The 12,261-nt window shown below is 41.5% G+C and overlaps 6 protein-coding genes across 6 annotated transcripts; 4 read left to right on the top strand and 2 right to left on the bottom strand.

Moving 5' to 3' along the window:
• Positions 1-92: 92 nt before the first annotated feature.
• Positions 93-1,671, bottom strand: LACBIDRAFT_328207 (uncharacterized protein; the record flags this gene model as incomplete). Its single annotated transcript, XM_001882213.1, is given in 5 exon segments — positions 93-175; positions 195-517; positions 590-915; positions 1,327-1,349; positions 1,611-1,671. 5 exon segments carry the CDS (start codon positions 1,669-1,671, stop codon positions 93-95), a joined length of 816 nt encoding a protein of 271 aa, XP_001882248.1.
• A 2,344-nt stretch (positions 1,672-4,015) lies between these two features.
• Positions 4,016-5,371, top strand: LACBIDRAFT_328208 (uncharacterized protein; the record flags this gene model as incomplete). Its single annotated transcript, XM_001882088.1, has 3 exons — positions 4,016-4,474; positions 4,665-4,769; positions 4,805-5,371. The coding sequence occupies 3 exons, from the start codon at positions 4,016-4,018 to the stop codon at positions 5,369-5,371; spliced, it is 1,131 nt and encodes a 376-aa protein (XP_001882123.1).
• A 1,744-nt stretch (positions 5,372-7,115) lies between these two features.
• On the top strand, positions 7,116-7,436 carry LACBIDRAFT_299115 (uncharacterized protein; the record flags this gene model as incomplete). Its single annotated transcript, XM_001882089.1, has 1 exon — positions 7,116-7,436. One exon carries the CDS (start codon positions 7,116-7,118, stop codon positions 7,434-7,436), a length of 321 nt encoding a protein of 106 aa, XP_001882124.1.
• A 248-nt stretch (positions 7,437-7,684) lies between these two features.
• Positions 7,685-7,993, top strand: LACBIDRAFT_299116 (uncharacterized protein; the record flags this gene model as incomplete). The annotated part of the gene is made up of 1 exon (XM_001882090.1): positions 7,685-7,993. One exon carries the CDS (start codon positions 7,685-7,687, stop codon positions 7,991-7,993), a length of 309 nt encoding a protein of 102 aa, XP_001882125.1.
• A 1,503-nt stretch (positions 7,994-9,496) lies between these two features.
• Positions 9,497-11,311, top strand: LACBIDRAFT_328209 (uncharacterized protein; the record flags this gene model as incomplete). The annotated part of the gene is made up of 7 exons (XM_001882091.1): positions 9,497-9,879; positions 9,933-9,969; positions 10,122-10,164; positions 10,446-10,471; positions 10,604-10,746; positions 11,007-11,039; positions 11,101-11,311. The coding sequence occupies 7 exons, from the start codon at positions 9,497-9,499 to the stop codon at positions 11,309-11,311; spliced, it is 876 nt and encodes a 291-aa protein (XP_001882126.1).
• Positions 11,312-11,483: 172 nt separating this feature from the next.
• Positions 11,484-11,873, bottom strand: LACBIDRAFT_328210 (uncharacterized protein; the record flags this gene model as incomplete). Its single annotated transcript, XM_001882214.1, has 1 exon — positions 11,484-11,873. One exon carries the CDS (start codon positions 11,871-11,873, stop codon positions 11,484-11,486), a length of 390 nt encoding a protein of 129 aa, XP_001882249.1.
• Positions 11,874-12,261: the final 388 nt, after the last annotated feature.

Genomic DNA, 12,261 nt, shown 5'->3' on the forward strand with positions numbered 1-12,261 from the left:
TGTCAGTGAAAAAGAGATTGTGAAAATGTCATAAAGATCATATATGTCATGAACCTGTTTAAGGCATCTCCCAGAGGCCCAAAATCAACCATTCAAGCAGTAAGCAACACTACCTCCTGCTCCTCCTCTTCAACCAACTCGAAATCCCAACCCCAGTCAACCTCCTCACAAGCACCTTCAACACATCAGCACACACGCCAATCCCCAGAAGTATGAGGTGACTCCCCCGTCCGCCTGTTGAAAGGTACAGATCGCGTCGCGCTTCCCAGTCGCGTCTGGGTCTTCTTTAGGGGTGGTGGTGGTGGGAGCATTCGAGTTTTGGATAGAAGAACTTGGGTTAGGGGAGGGAAAGAGGAACAAAGACGTCTTGTCGCCTAATACACGGAAGACCACAGATCGAAGAAGAGTAATGGGCCATGAATGCGACAAAGTGGACGTGTCGAGAGCACCATGTCGAGCATCACGTGTTTCCTCGAGCTCTTGAACCCGTTTAGAACGTTCTTCAACCTCTGATTCTCTCTGATCAAGCACCCGTCCTCGCTCATCAATCGCTTGCTCTAATTTCACGACCTTCTCTTCCCTTCCTCACATCCCCCGCTCCCTCCTCTCAACCGCCCTCTCCCTCTTCTCCGCCTCTTTCTCCCTCCGCCCAACCGCCTTCTCCTGTTGCCCCACCGCCTCCTCATGATACCCAGCAACCTTCTGCACCTCCCTAACCCTCTCATCCATTCCCTCGATCCTCTCCTGTCTAGCCGCCAGCCCGAGCTCACGTTGGTCTAGGGCCTCTTTGCGGGTTGTGTGTGCTATCCGGAGGGCGGTCAAGTCTGAGCTTGAGTCATTTGAGGCGAGAGAGGTGAGGTTTGAGTCAATGGGAGTGAGGGAGGTATTGTCGTGACCAGGTTCTTGGACTTGTTCCTGTTTGACAGGTCCATGATGTTGAGGTGGGTCAAGGTCGAATGCGGTCCATAAGTCTCTCGTGCATCTTTCTTCCTCTTCCTGTTATTGTCTTTCTCGTCGATGGCTTTCTCCTTCCCCTTCTCATCGATGGTATGGTTCGGCCCCCTCCGTCTCTGTCTCCGTCACTGGATAATTGTGATGGAGCAGTGTTGTAGCTTCTTTCTGTTTCCGCCTGTGTAAAGAGCAGCACCAGATGTATTTCTCAATGCTCATAACATCATCACCAGACGTATCCCTCGGACATCATAAAATCTAACCAACCCCTGAACCCCAACTCCAACCCTGGGCTGGCCTAGAATGATGATGTTTAACAGACCTAGAATCGGTCACCATCGTCACAATGCCCTCCCTCTTTCTTTCCCCACTCACACCAGCACTGGGAATAGGGGGGTCTATGAGAAGGTGTTGTCTGTTGATACGGATGAAACCATTTCACCCATATAAAATTCGATTTTTAACGATTTTACTGATAAAGGTCATCTCTAATAAATACACTACATACAATTGCAATGATACAAAGAGTCAATGCACATACCTGGCTCAGTTGACTAAAAATGCAAATGCATGGAATCTGAAAATAGGACAAAGGCTTTGGAACTGGCAGCAGTACACGTCGTGACATTATACTTGGCTTCTATCTAAGATTCACCTACCATGAAATAGAGCACAAAGAGGTTCTAGAGTAAACACCCAATGCAGGGAGAAGAATTGCATTACTACCAAAGGGTTTAGAAACACATAATGGATTTATTGTGGAAACTCGTGCTTATACAAGAAATACAGAAAAGATGACATAGACACCTAAATGGCATGTCTGAAACATTGAAAGCCTAAACTACACCTAGTAGTAAATGTACGAAGACTTAGTGTGGCTTGTGGCCATTCAGAAAGTCATGTACGGCAGTTCCTGCATACACATCAAAGACTGATGCGTCTGAACGTCACAAGTACAAACATAAGAGAAAGACACATTCTATTATATGAAATATAATAAGAACCCCCTGACAATTAAGAAAAAGACATTTGAAAACACCTTTGGAGTGTCTCCTGACCTTTGTAATGAAAAGATGAGCCAAGACAAGGCATTTTAATTAAAAAACTCAGAAACGATGGGAGACCGAAGACTATTGGTAAACGTGTATGCACATGCATCAACGCATCAGGAAACATTAATCATTTTGTGATGTCATCTGTCAGACCGGTAAACCGGGCCATAGAAAAGAAACACACGAGATCATGCCAAGCTAGGAATAGCTACATCGGCTAATTCCGTGTACACATCAAACACTGATGTGTTTGAAAATGAAAGACGCGACACTACAAAATCTGTAGTGTTCACAGAGACAGACTACAAAATATACCACACGTTCTTTTAAAAACACATGTAAAACTAGTGCTTGGAAGTTAGGTTAATTAACTGGAAAATAACCGAGACCAGACCGGACCTAACCACAAAAAAACCGGACTGCGGTTAGTGGTTAGTCAATTCTGGAAATGAAATAACCGGTTATTTTGCGGTTAACTAACCGTTAAAAAACCGGTTATGACCGGTTACAACCGACCCTATTATACCCCTTCAAAACATATCTAAAAGCATGAGAAACACTAAAAATCTGACAGAGTTATGGTCAAATCTCTATAATATTGGCTAAAATAGTAGGCTTTCAAGAATATTATTATAAAATTGTCAATTCTTCACCGAATTTAGCGTTCTTGGGCTTGTTTTAAAGCTACGACGCATGGAAATAATATTTACTGCAAGGAATATGAGAAATATATGCCATTTTAATCGATTTTCTATTTTTCTGGTCCTAACCGGTTAGTAACTGCAACTAACTGGTTTTTGTCGGTTATCTTTGGTCCAGTTAGGTTATTTTGGGTCTGGGAACGAACCCTAACCGGTCTCGGTCTCGGTTGGAGCCCCTGGGCACCCAATAACCTAACCTAACCGGACTTTCAAACACTATGTAAAACATAGATAGGGGTTCCTGGAGTATATAAGGAGCGCGCTGGCAGGTCAAAAGGCAAGCAATCGCCTCCCCGTTGACCAGCTAGTTGCACTCCAAGTAGAGACTTAGGAGGTGGACAGTTGTAATCAATTAAAAGGAGATTTCTTCGTGGTCAGATAAGTACAGTGTGAACGAAGCCAGCGTGCTTGGGAGTCAACTTACTTGGAGACTTTTGAATAAGAGGTTTTAAGGACACAGTATCATTTAGATGAGACAGCATACTCATACCCTTTGTTTCAGAGCGTAGTGACATGATAAAAACTCACGGGAGTCATAAAAGTCAATTAAAGTCATGTTTTGTGTTAATAAAAGAAACTGTGATCAAAGAACTTTGCATTTAAGAGACCAAGTTCCCTGAAAGACATACTTTGTTCTATTGAACTATTCTAAACCACACCTTATAATAAAAACCCATTTTGAACGAAATCTCTTGAGACTTAACCTAAGAAGACAAAAGTGGTATTTCTCAATACCAAAGGCCCTCGAACTTGTGCACTAAGATTGTGATAGTGTGTGTGTGTGTGTGTGTGTGTGTGTGTGTGTGTGTGTGTGTGTGTGTGTGTGTGTGTGTGTGTGTGTGTGTGAGTGTTTAGGGTTTTCCTGATGCGCTTGATCCTTGTTCGCATGTTTCGCACTTTCACAGTCATCCCTGTGCAACACATATCATCTGGAGCCCACTGCAAGGGTCTCCTTTTGTTTTTGATAAAGCAAAGACTTGAAAGTTTAGTGATCTACGGGATCATTTATTTAAATGAAAAGTTTAAATTAAAACTGCTAGCGTTTGAAGCAATTTAAATACTAGTGCAGAGCCGTTCACCACAGCACCAAAAATCAGACAAACAGCGAATTCTATTAAAGCAGGGGAATCGTCAGGTTTACCACCTCCACCTAAATGAAAAGCTAAGCAACCTGCAACAGCAGTAGTGCAAAGGTTTCTGTTAAGAACAGAGACAGTATCCCAACCGCCTCCTTGCACGACTCATAGAAAAACTGTTAGGGCATCTGATAATATAAATCCGAACTCGTTAGCCCAAAGAAATATTACAAACATGCCAGATAATACCCAAGATGAAGCTCCTGCCACTGGAGGCAGAAGATCGTCTAGACCAATGCCATTGCCAGGCTCCCGAGGAGCCCCTAACTTTGACAAGGAAAAACCCATTGAGCTGTCAAGATTCATTGACCAAATGGAGGACTTGTTCACAGAGCATGGTATCAATGATGATCAAGAAAAGAAGAAACAATTAGGAAGGTACACGGACCAAAAGACGGAATTCGAATGGCGAGCATTCAACACGTTTGCTCCTGAAGTTGAATACAAGGAGTTTAAACAGGTGTTGATCAATGACTATCCAGAAGCAAAGATGGCAGGAAAAGGAACACTGGCAAATTTAAGAAAAATTTGTAAAGACCATCAGTGCATCAATATTGATGACTTTATTGCACTTAAAAACCTTACCAGAAGCTTCTGGGCAGAACAAAAATTACTCTTGATGCCACCCGCCTTGGTGAGCAACAGAGAATTAGTTGATATGTTTTTAGGATGCCTAAGGGATATTTTCTGAGGTCAAGTGGAAGGAAGTCTCAATATTAAAATTTCCAAAGATGATAAAGGAAAAACTGCTGAAGGAAAAGAATGCCGTCCAGAGGATCCATATGCTATCCTAGATGTAATTGAAATGGCTGAGACTATTGCAGGACGTGCACAAGGGATTAGCTCTTCAAGTAATACCCGGGTTGGTGTCAATGCAACAGAAACACGGACAACACGAGAGCATCACATGCATAATATGCCAGTACATAGTAAGCTAGAAGATGATATCTGAGAATTAAACCAGAAAGTTGCATTACTCATGGATAAAATTACATCAAGTGAAAAAGCACAAATGAGTGCTTTCCAAGCATCTAGACAAGAAATGAACAAATTAACTGAGATGTTAATGACCCAGCATGTTACCTCAGCACCCACCATGAGGCAGACACAGCCTACTTGGAGAATGGGTTCAGACAGATGCTGGTACTGTGAAGAAACAGGGCATTTCACAATGAATTGCCCTCATAGAGAAGAACATATTAGAACAGGAAAAATTAAAATGTCTGGTCATAAGATGTTCTGTGCACTCACAGGTCAACCAGTACCTAGAGGGACAAATGGGAAGTCTGCTAAGATGATTGTCAAAGAAGCTAGCAATAAAGATATGATGGCGCAAAGCAACATGTTTGCATCGCCTGGAGAAATTTACACCCAGAACAGTGGAGAGCCAGGTATCGTCCAGTTGGGAATAGATGCTCGAGTTAAATCAGTATACACCAACCAGATTAGAGACTCAAGAGATGATCTTTTAGATAAAATGGCTACTCGAATTGATACACTGTTGGGTAATAATGTGCCGGCACAGGTGTAGTGTTCGCAGGTCCAGTCTACAGGACTGAAAATATACATAGGACTGAACTGGACTGAACCACGGTCTGGTCTTTTCCAGTTGCCAGTTGCCCACATTTGTGGTCAGTCCAGTTGCCAGTTGCCATGTTTTTGTAAATATATAAAAACCGAAAAAGACCGGTTTAGACCGATTGCAACCGGTCTTTCGTCTCATCACATATTGTACCTTACTCGTGCACATTTTACTTAATTTTCGGTCCCTGAATCATCAAAAACGGTCAAGAATTGGTTGAGATATGGCCAAAAACATTTTTATACGCAATTTGAATGTATGTTCTCTCTGTTTTCACCATATCTCAGTCAAATCTTGACCGAATCGCTTCAAATCTTGGCCAGCGTACGGAGAATTAAATTATCTATCTACGCATGCTATATACGTGAGGTAATATGTAATATATCTGGCACAATAAATTTTTCAACAAAAGACCGGTCGCAACCGGTCTGGACCGGTTTTTTTTGCGTTGTGGACCGAAAAAGACCGGTCCAAAGCGGTCCGGTTGCGGTCCCTCAATATTTGGATCGGTCTAGACCGGTTGCAGTTGCCAGTTGCGTCGTTTTGAGGTAAAAAACTGGACTTAACTGGACCTGCGAACACTACACAGGTGGCATGTCCATCGGCACAAGAAGTTGACATAGTCAACAATATGAAAAACATTCTGTCATATTTTGAGGGACAGCAAGGTCAAGGTCAAGAAGCTGCAAGTTATGTAGCTACTAGACACAGTCAAGCTGATACTCAGGGACAGCAGCGTTTCTCGTAGGTTCAAGGATTGAGCGATCTGGTAGAAATGCAGTCAATACCAGAAGTAAGAAAGCTCTTGAGAACCAAACTAAAGCCAAAAACTGCAGACAATTAGCAGAATTCGAAGATTCTGATGATGAGCAAGAAGAAGAAATTGAAGAAGTGGAGGAAGAAATTACGCCCGTAGTAATTAAGAAAACCCAGAAAGCTATACCAAAACTGAAAGAGAAGCCTAAACCACTTCTCCTAAGGGATGATGAAGAAGAGGATCCAGTGCCTAGGCATAAACAGTTACCATACTTCGATATTCCTGACCTGAATGATCCAAGACAAAAAGAAGAAATAAAGATTGATAATTTTGAGCCAATTATTGATACTGAGAAAAGACCTGTTTCTTATAAACACCAAGCACCAATTGAGAATGTGACACACGAGAGAGAGGCTTTAGCAAATCTCTATAATGCCCCAGTTACACTGACAGCAGAGACTTTGATAAGCATTTCCCCAGGTATTAGACACAACTTGATTAAAGCTTTATCTAAGAAAAGGATGCCAGTACAACAAGCTCAAAACAGAAAAGTTACTATGATGGAAGAGCTTGACATTGATGTGGTACCATTAAAACCTACAAAATGCAAATTGGAGGCGTATGCGATATCCATTAATGATTTAAATATAAAAGCAGCTTTTATGGTGACAACAAGAGATGAAGGAAACATGCCTAAAGGGTCTATCATCATCAGCGATCTAGTAGCGCAATACCTGCAGAGTTTAGGCCTGTCTGAGAAACCGAAACAAATCTATGTTGCAAAAGAGTCTCATGTGTTATGAACTGTCTTCCCTGTGATTAATAGAATGGGACAGATCAAATGTTTGTTAGACGCTGGTTCTCAAATTATTGCCATAGATGTGGAAGTGGCTAAGAAATTGGCCATCTCATGGGATCCAGACATAAAAATTCCAAATGCAGAGTGCAAACAGGACAGTTGAACAGACCTTGGGTCTCACTAAGAATGTACCTTTTATCTTTGGAACTATAACAGTATACTTACAAGTCCACATCATCACTGACCCGGCATATAAAGTGCTATTGGGCAGACCATTTGATGTATTGACAGAGAGTACTGTACAGAATTATAAAGATGGGGGACAAACTCTTATCATAGCGGATCCTAATTCAACACAACGATGTGTGTTGCCTACACATGAAAGAGGAAGACCACCTGTTGTAATAAAAGCAGAAATTCCTAAGCCATCTGAGGATTTTTGGTCTTTGATGAATTGATCAAAGATCAAGGAGAGATCACTATAACCTTAGTTGATGATGGTAATGGTGGTTTTGAATGCGAGTCATATACATTACCAGGAAATGGAAAATTTGAGCAAGAAGAATTGAGAAATCTTTACTTGCTCCAAACCTTGAGAGATGAAAAATACGAAGAAGAAAAAGACCATCCTGCACTTGTAAGTTACTTAGAGAAATATTTCTCTGATGTAAACTTAAAGTCGGGGGGGATCCAAAATGTTGAAACCATGATGAATGTCATTTATGACCATGAGGATAAAGCAGCACCTAAGGAAAAGAAAGAGGATCTTGTAGAAACTAGAGAGACTTTTGTCACAAAGAAATACAAGCCGGTTGCACAGAAAATCAGGCCAGTATACCAAGATCTCCCAGATAAATTCAGAATTGTTCGTGATATTAAAGGGAATCCTCTTGACACTCTCCCAAAGTTGAATAGGACGCCTCCTGACTTTGTACCTACGGGTCACTACACTGATGAAAGAAAGGAACAATTTGACAAAGTCCACAGCAGTGACTTTTTGTGGCCAGAAGAATGAAAATTATTACACCATTTTATGATGGAGAATAATGAGGCTTTTGCATGGGATGACTCTGAAAGAGGAAGATTCAAACCAGAATACTTCCCGCCTGTAGATATTCCTGTTATACCACATACACCCTGGGTCTTGAAAAATATTCCTATCCCACCAGGATTATTCTCAGAAGTATGTAAAATCATTAAGACAAAGATAGATGCTGGGGTTTATGAACCTTCAAATTCATCTTATAGATCACAGTGGTTTTGCATATTAAAGAAAGATGGAAAAAGCTTGAGAATTGTACAAAGTCTAGAACCTTTGAATGCAGTCACAATAGCGCACTTGGGTTTACCACCTGTAACAGACGCTCTTGCAATGCATTTTTCGGGTCAGGCATGTGGAGGCATATTTGACTTATATGTAGGATACGATGAGAGACTTTTAGCAGAGTCTTCTTGGGATTTGACTACTTTTCAGACACCTTTTGGTGCTTTGCGACTTGTAACATTACCAATGGGTTGGACCAATTCAGTACCAATATTCCACAACGATGTCACATACATCCTACAAGATGAGATACCAGATGTTACAGTACCATATATTGATGATGTGCCTTGCAGAGGTCCAGCAACTAGATATGAGTTACCTGGAGGAAAATTTGAGACTATACCAGAAAATGAAGGCATAAGATGTTTTGTAATGGAACACTTTGAGAATGTTAACAGAGTGGTTCACAGGATGAAATATGCTGGAGGAACTTTCTCAGGTGTTAAATCCACAATTTGTGTAGCTGAAATTACAGTAGTAGGTCACTTATGCACATATGAAGGAAGAAAACCAGAGACAGACAGAGTAAAGGTCATTGATAATTGGGGACCTTGTAAAAATCTACATGATGTGAGAGCATTTCTCGGAACTGTTGGGGTATGCCAGATGTTTATTGAAAACTTTGCAAAGAAAGCACAGCCTATCAATGACTTGGCCAGAAAAGGTGCTCCTTTTGAATGGGGGGCGGCTCAAGAAGAATCCATGGCAGAACTCAAGAAAAGTCTCAGGGAATGTCCTGCATTGGTGCCTTTAGATTATATTAATAATCCCAATCCAGTTGTACTAGCAGTAGACACCTCATGGAAGGCTGTTGGCTTTTACATCTTTCAAGATGACAAAGATACAGGAAAAAGAAACTATGCAAGGTTTGGATCTATAACCTTGAATGACAGAGAAGCAAGAATGTCACAACCAAAGAGAGAATTATTTGGACTCATGAGAGCCCTTGAAGCTGCTTCATATTGGCTACTTGGTGTAAGACGTTTAATAGTGGAAACAGATGCAAAGTACCTTGCTGGAATGTTAACTAATCCTGGCATGGGACCAAATGCTACTGTAAATAGATGGATTGACAAAATCCTCATGTTCCACTTTATGTTGCAACATATAAAAGGAAAGACCTTTGCAGCAGATGGACTTTCAAGAAGGGATTGGCAACCTGGAGATGAAGTGTTTTCAAATTCAGAAGAAAATATGGACAAACCAGTTGGCACTCTAGAAGTATTAGCAGACCCTAATGGTGGTTCACCACCATTAGATTTCGAAGACTTTAAAGACCAAATAGATACTCATGGAGGTTATGTTTTATCATTAGCATTATCAATTGATGACTTTTATGATGAACTTGATAGAGAAGAAGCAATGAGTGAGCAGTTTGCAGAAAGCATCAAGCAAAAGATTGAAAATGATGATGATAACCTGACTTGTAGTGAAGAACAGAAGGACTTCTTAAGAACCTTTGTAGTATCCACTTTAATCCCAGATTTGAGAGCCAGGTATGATGAAATGGAAACAGAGGACCCATATCTTGAGGAAGGACGCTCTTTCCTAGGAAAAGCTCATGATGATTATCTGCTGTTAGTATGAATTTGGTTGAAAAATCCAAATGTTTGACCTAAAAACCTTACAGACAAGCAGTATATTTCATTCACAAGATTTGCAAAAGGGTTCTTTGTTGACAAAGAAGACAGATTATACAGAAGAAGCATAGATTCCAGACACAAACTGGTAGTAGACAAATCACATAGAATGTACATGATGTGTGCAGCTCATGATAGTCTTGGACATAGAGGTGCATATGCTATAAAAATGATGTTAGGAGAAAGATTCTGGTGGCCAGACATTGAACATGATATTACGTGGTATGTGAAAACATGCCATCGCTGCCAAGAAGGGTCCAAAAGAATTATAGAAATTCCTCTGACAGTTACTCATACACCCTCTATTTTTCAAGTCCTTCATGCTGATACTGTTCATGTAACACCTGCATCTAATGGATGTAAATACATTGTACACGGAAGATGCGCTCTATCCAGTTATATGGAAGGAAGACCTTTGAAGAAAGAAATGGCTCAGACTATAGCACTCTGGCTATTTGAGGAAGTAATTTGCAGATGGGGCTGCCTATCTGAAATTATTACAGATAATGGTGCTGTATTTCTTGCAGCTGTAAGATGGCTTCAAGAAAAGTACGGAATAAAGGGGATACGAATTTCCGCGTACAATTCTAAGGCAAACGGAAGAATTGAGAGACCCCATTGGGATGTAATACAAATGTTAGCCAAATGCTGTGGACCACAGAACCTTGCTAAATGGTATTGGTTCTTTTGGCAGGTACTATGGGCAGATAGAATCACGGTTAGAAAGTGTTTTGGTTGCTTGCCGTTTTTCATGGTTACTGGTGCACATCCACTGATTCCACTCAACGTGCAAGAAGCTACATGGTTAGTTAAATTACCAGATCATGTTTTAACTACAGAAGAGCTTATTGGATATAGAGCAAGAGCTTTGGCCAAGCACAGGGTTCATGTTGCAGATATGCGAAGAAGAGTGACATTGAAGAAAATGAAAAGAGTAGCAAAGTATGAAATTGAACATAGGAATAAAATCATTGGTAGAATCTACAAACCAGGGGACTTGGTTCTTGTCCGAAACACGAGCGTTGAGTTGTCCTTGAATAGAAAGATGAAACCACGATATTTAGGCCCGATGATTATAATCAGGCGTTCCAAGGGAGGTTTGTACATTGTGGCGGAAATGGATGGAGCTGTGTTTCAAAATAAAGTTGGGGCCTTTAGAATTATTCCTTACTTTGCAAGGACTAAGATAATGCTTCCCAATGATATTTATGAAATCATAGACCTCAACAAGGAAAGCTTAGACAAATTAGATGAAGAAGGACTTGAAGATCGTGTTGATTCGAATGACTATTACTTCAAACATGTAAATCTGGACCAAAGCGTTCAAGATGATGTCGGTGGAATGGAAGCAGATGATGATGACGATTAGTTTATTAAAAACACGGCAAGTCCTTTTCAGATGAAAAGACAATGAAAACTGCAAATGGGACTCTTCAGAAGATAAAGGCGCACGTGCACAAAACAGATCATCTGGATTTTAAATGTACTATGAAAATACATAAGGACTCTAGGTGCCCTACTAAGTCTGTATAATTACCTACTTAAGCGAGAAAAGCCTCGATTTCCTCATAATCTTTGAGCAAGTCAGCAACAGTCTTGTACTCAGCATTGACAACTTCGAAAAGCTTGAGCTCTAAGTCCATGTGCTGAAGGACAGTAATGACATGGTTGGAGGTCTTTACCCTCCCCCACGTAATCCATATGGACTCCAGTGGACTCCAGTGGATTCCAGTGGATTCCAGTGGCCCTCTTACCAGGCCAGATTGGCTGGCAGAATGCCCAGTCCACTGGAGTCCAGTCCAGTCCAGTCCAGTCCACTGGACTCCCACTGGAGTCCCACTGGACTCCCAGCCACTTTCCTGAGTCCAGTCCCAGTCCACTGGACTATGAGTCCAGTCAGAGTCCAGTGGATTCCAGTGGATTCCAGTCATTCCAGTATATTATTATTATTATATATGAATACTACTAAAAAAGCGAAAATAGACTAATTGATCAATGAATGGAAATGTTATAATTTACATATAGTGTGGGTCAGTGATAGCTGCAATATGGATTCATGATTTTGTTCAGTCTGCGGGGTGAGGTCACGTGACTTACTTGAGGGTGTGCCATATCGTCACGTTGCCTGTTTGTGGGATGGTCACACTGCCGTGACCATCCCTTTCCCTTCCACCACCACCATTCACATCTCAACACCGCCCACGACGCCCACGCCCACGCCCACGCCCATGCTAACGACGCACACGACGCCCACGCTAACGACAACAACACCCCCAGCGCGGAACGATGGACCAAGGACCAGGGACAACGCCCATGACG

This window comes from Laccaria bicolor, genomic scaffold (genome assembly GCF_000143565.1).
Source record: "Laccaria bicolor S238N-H82 LACBIscaffold_15 genomic scaffold, whole genome shotgun sequence".
Lineage (NCBI taxonomy): Eukaryota > Fungi > Basidiomycota > Agaricomycetes > Agaricales > Hydnangiaceae > Laccaria > Laccaria bicolor.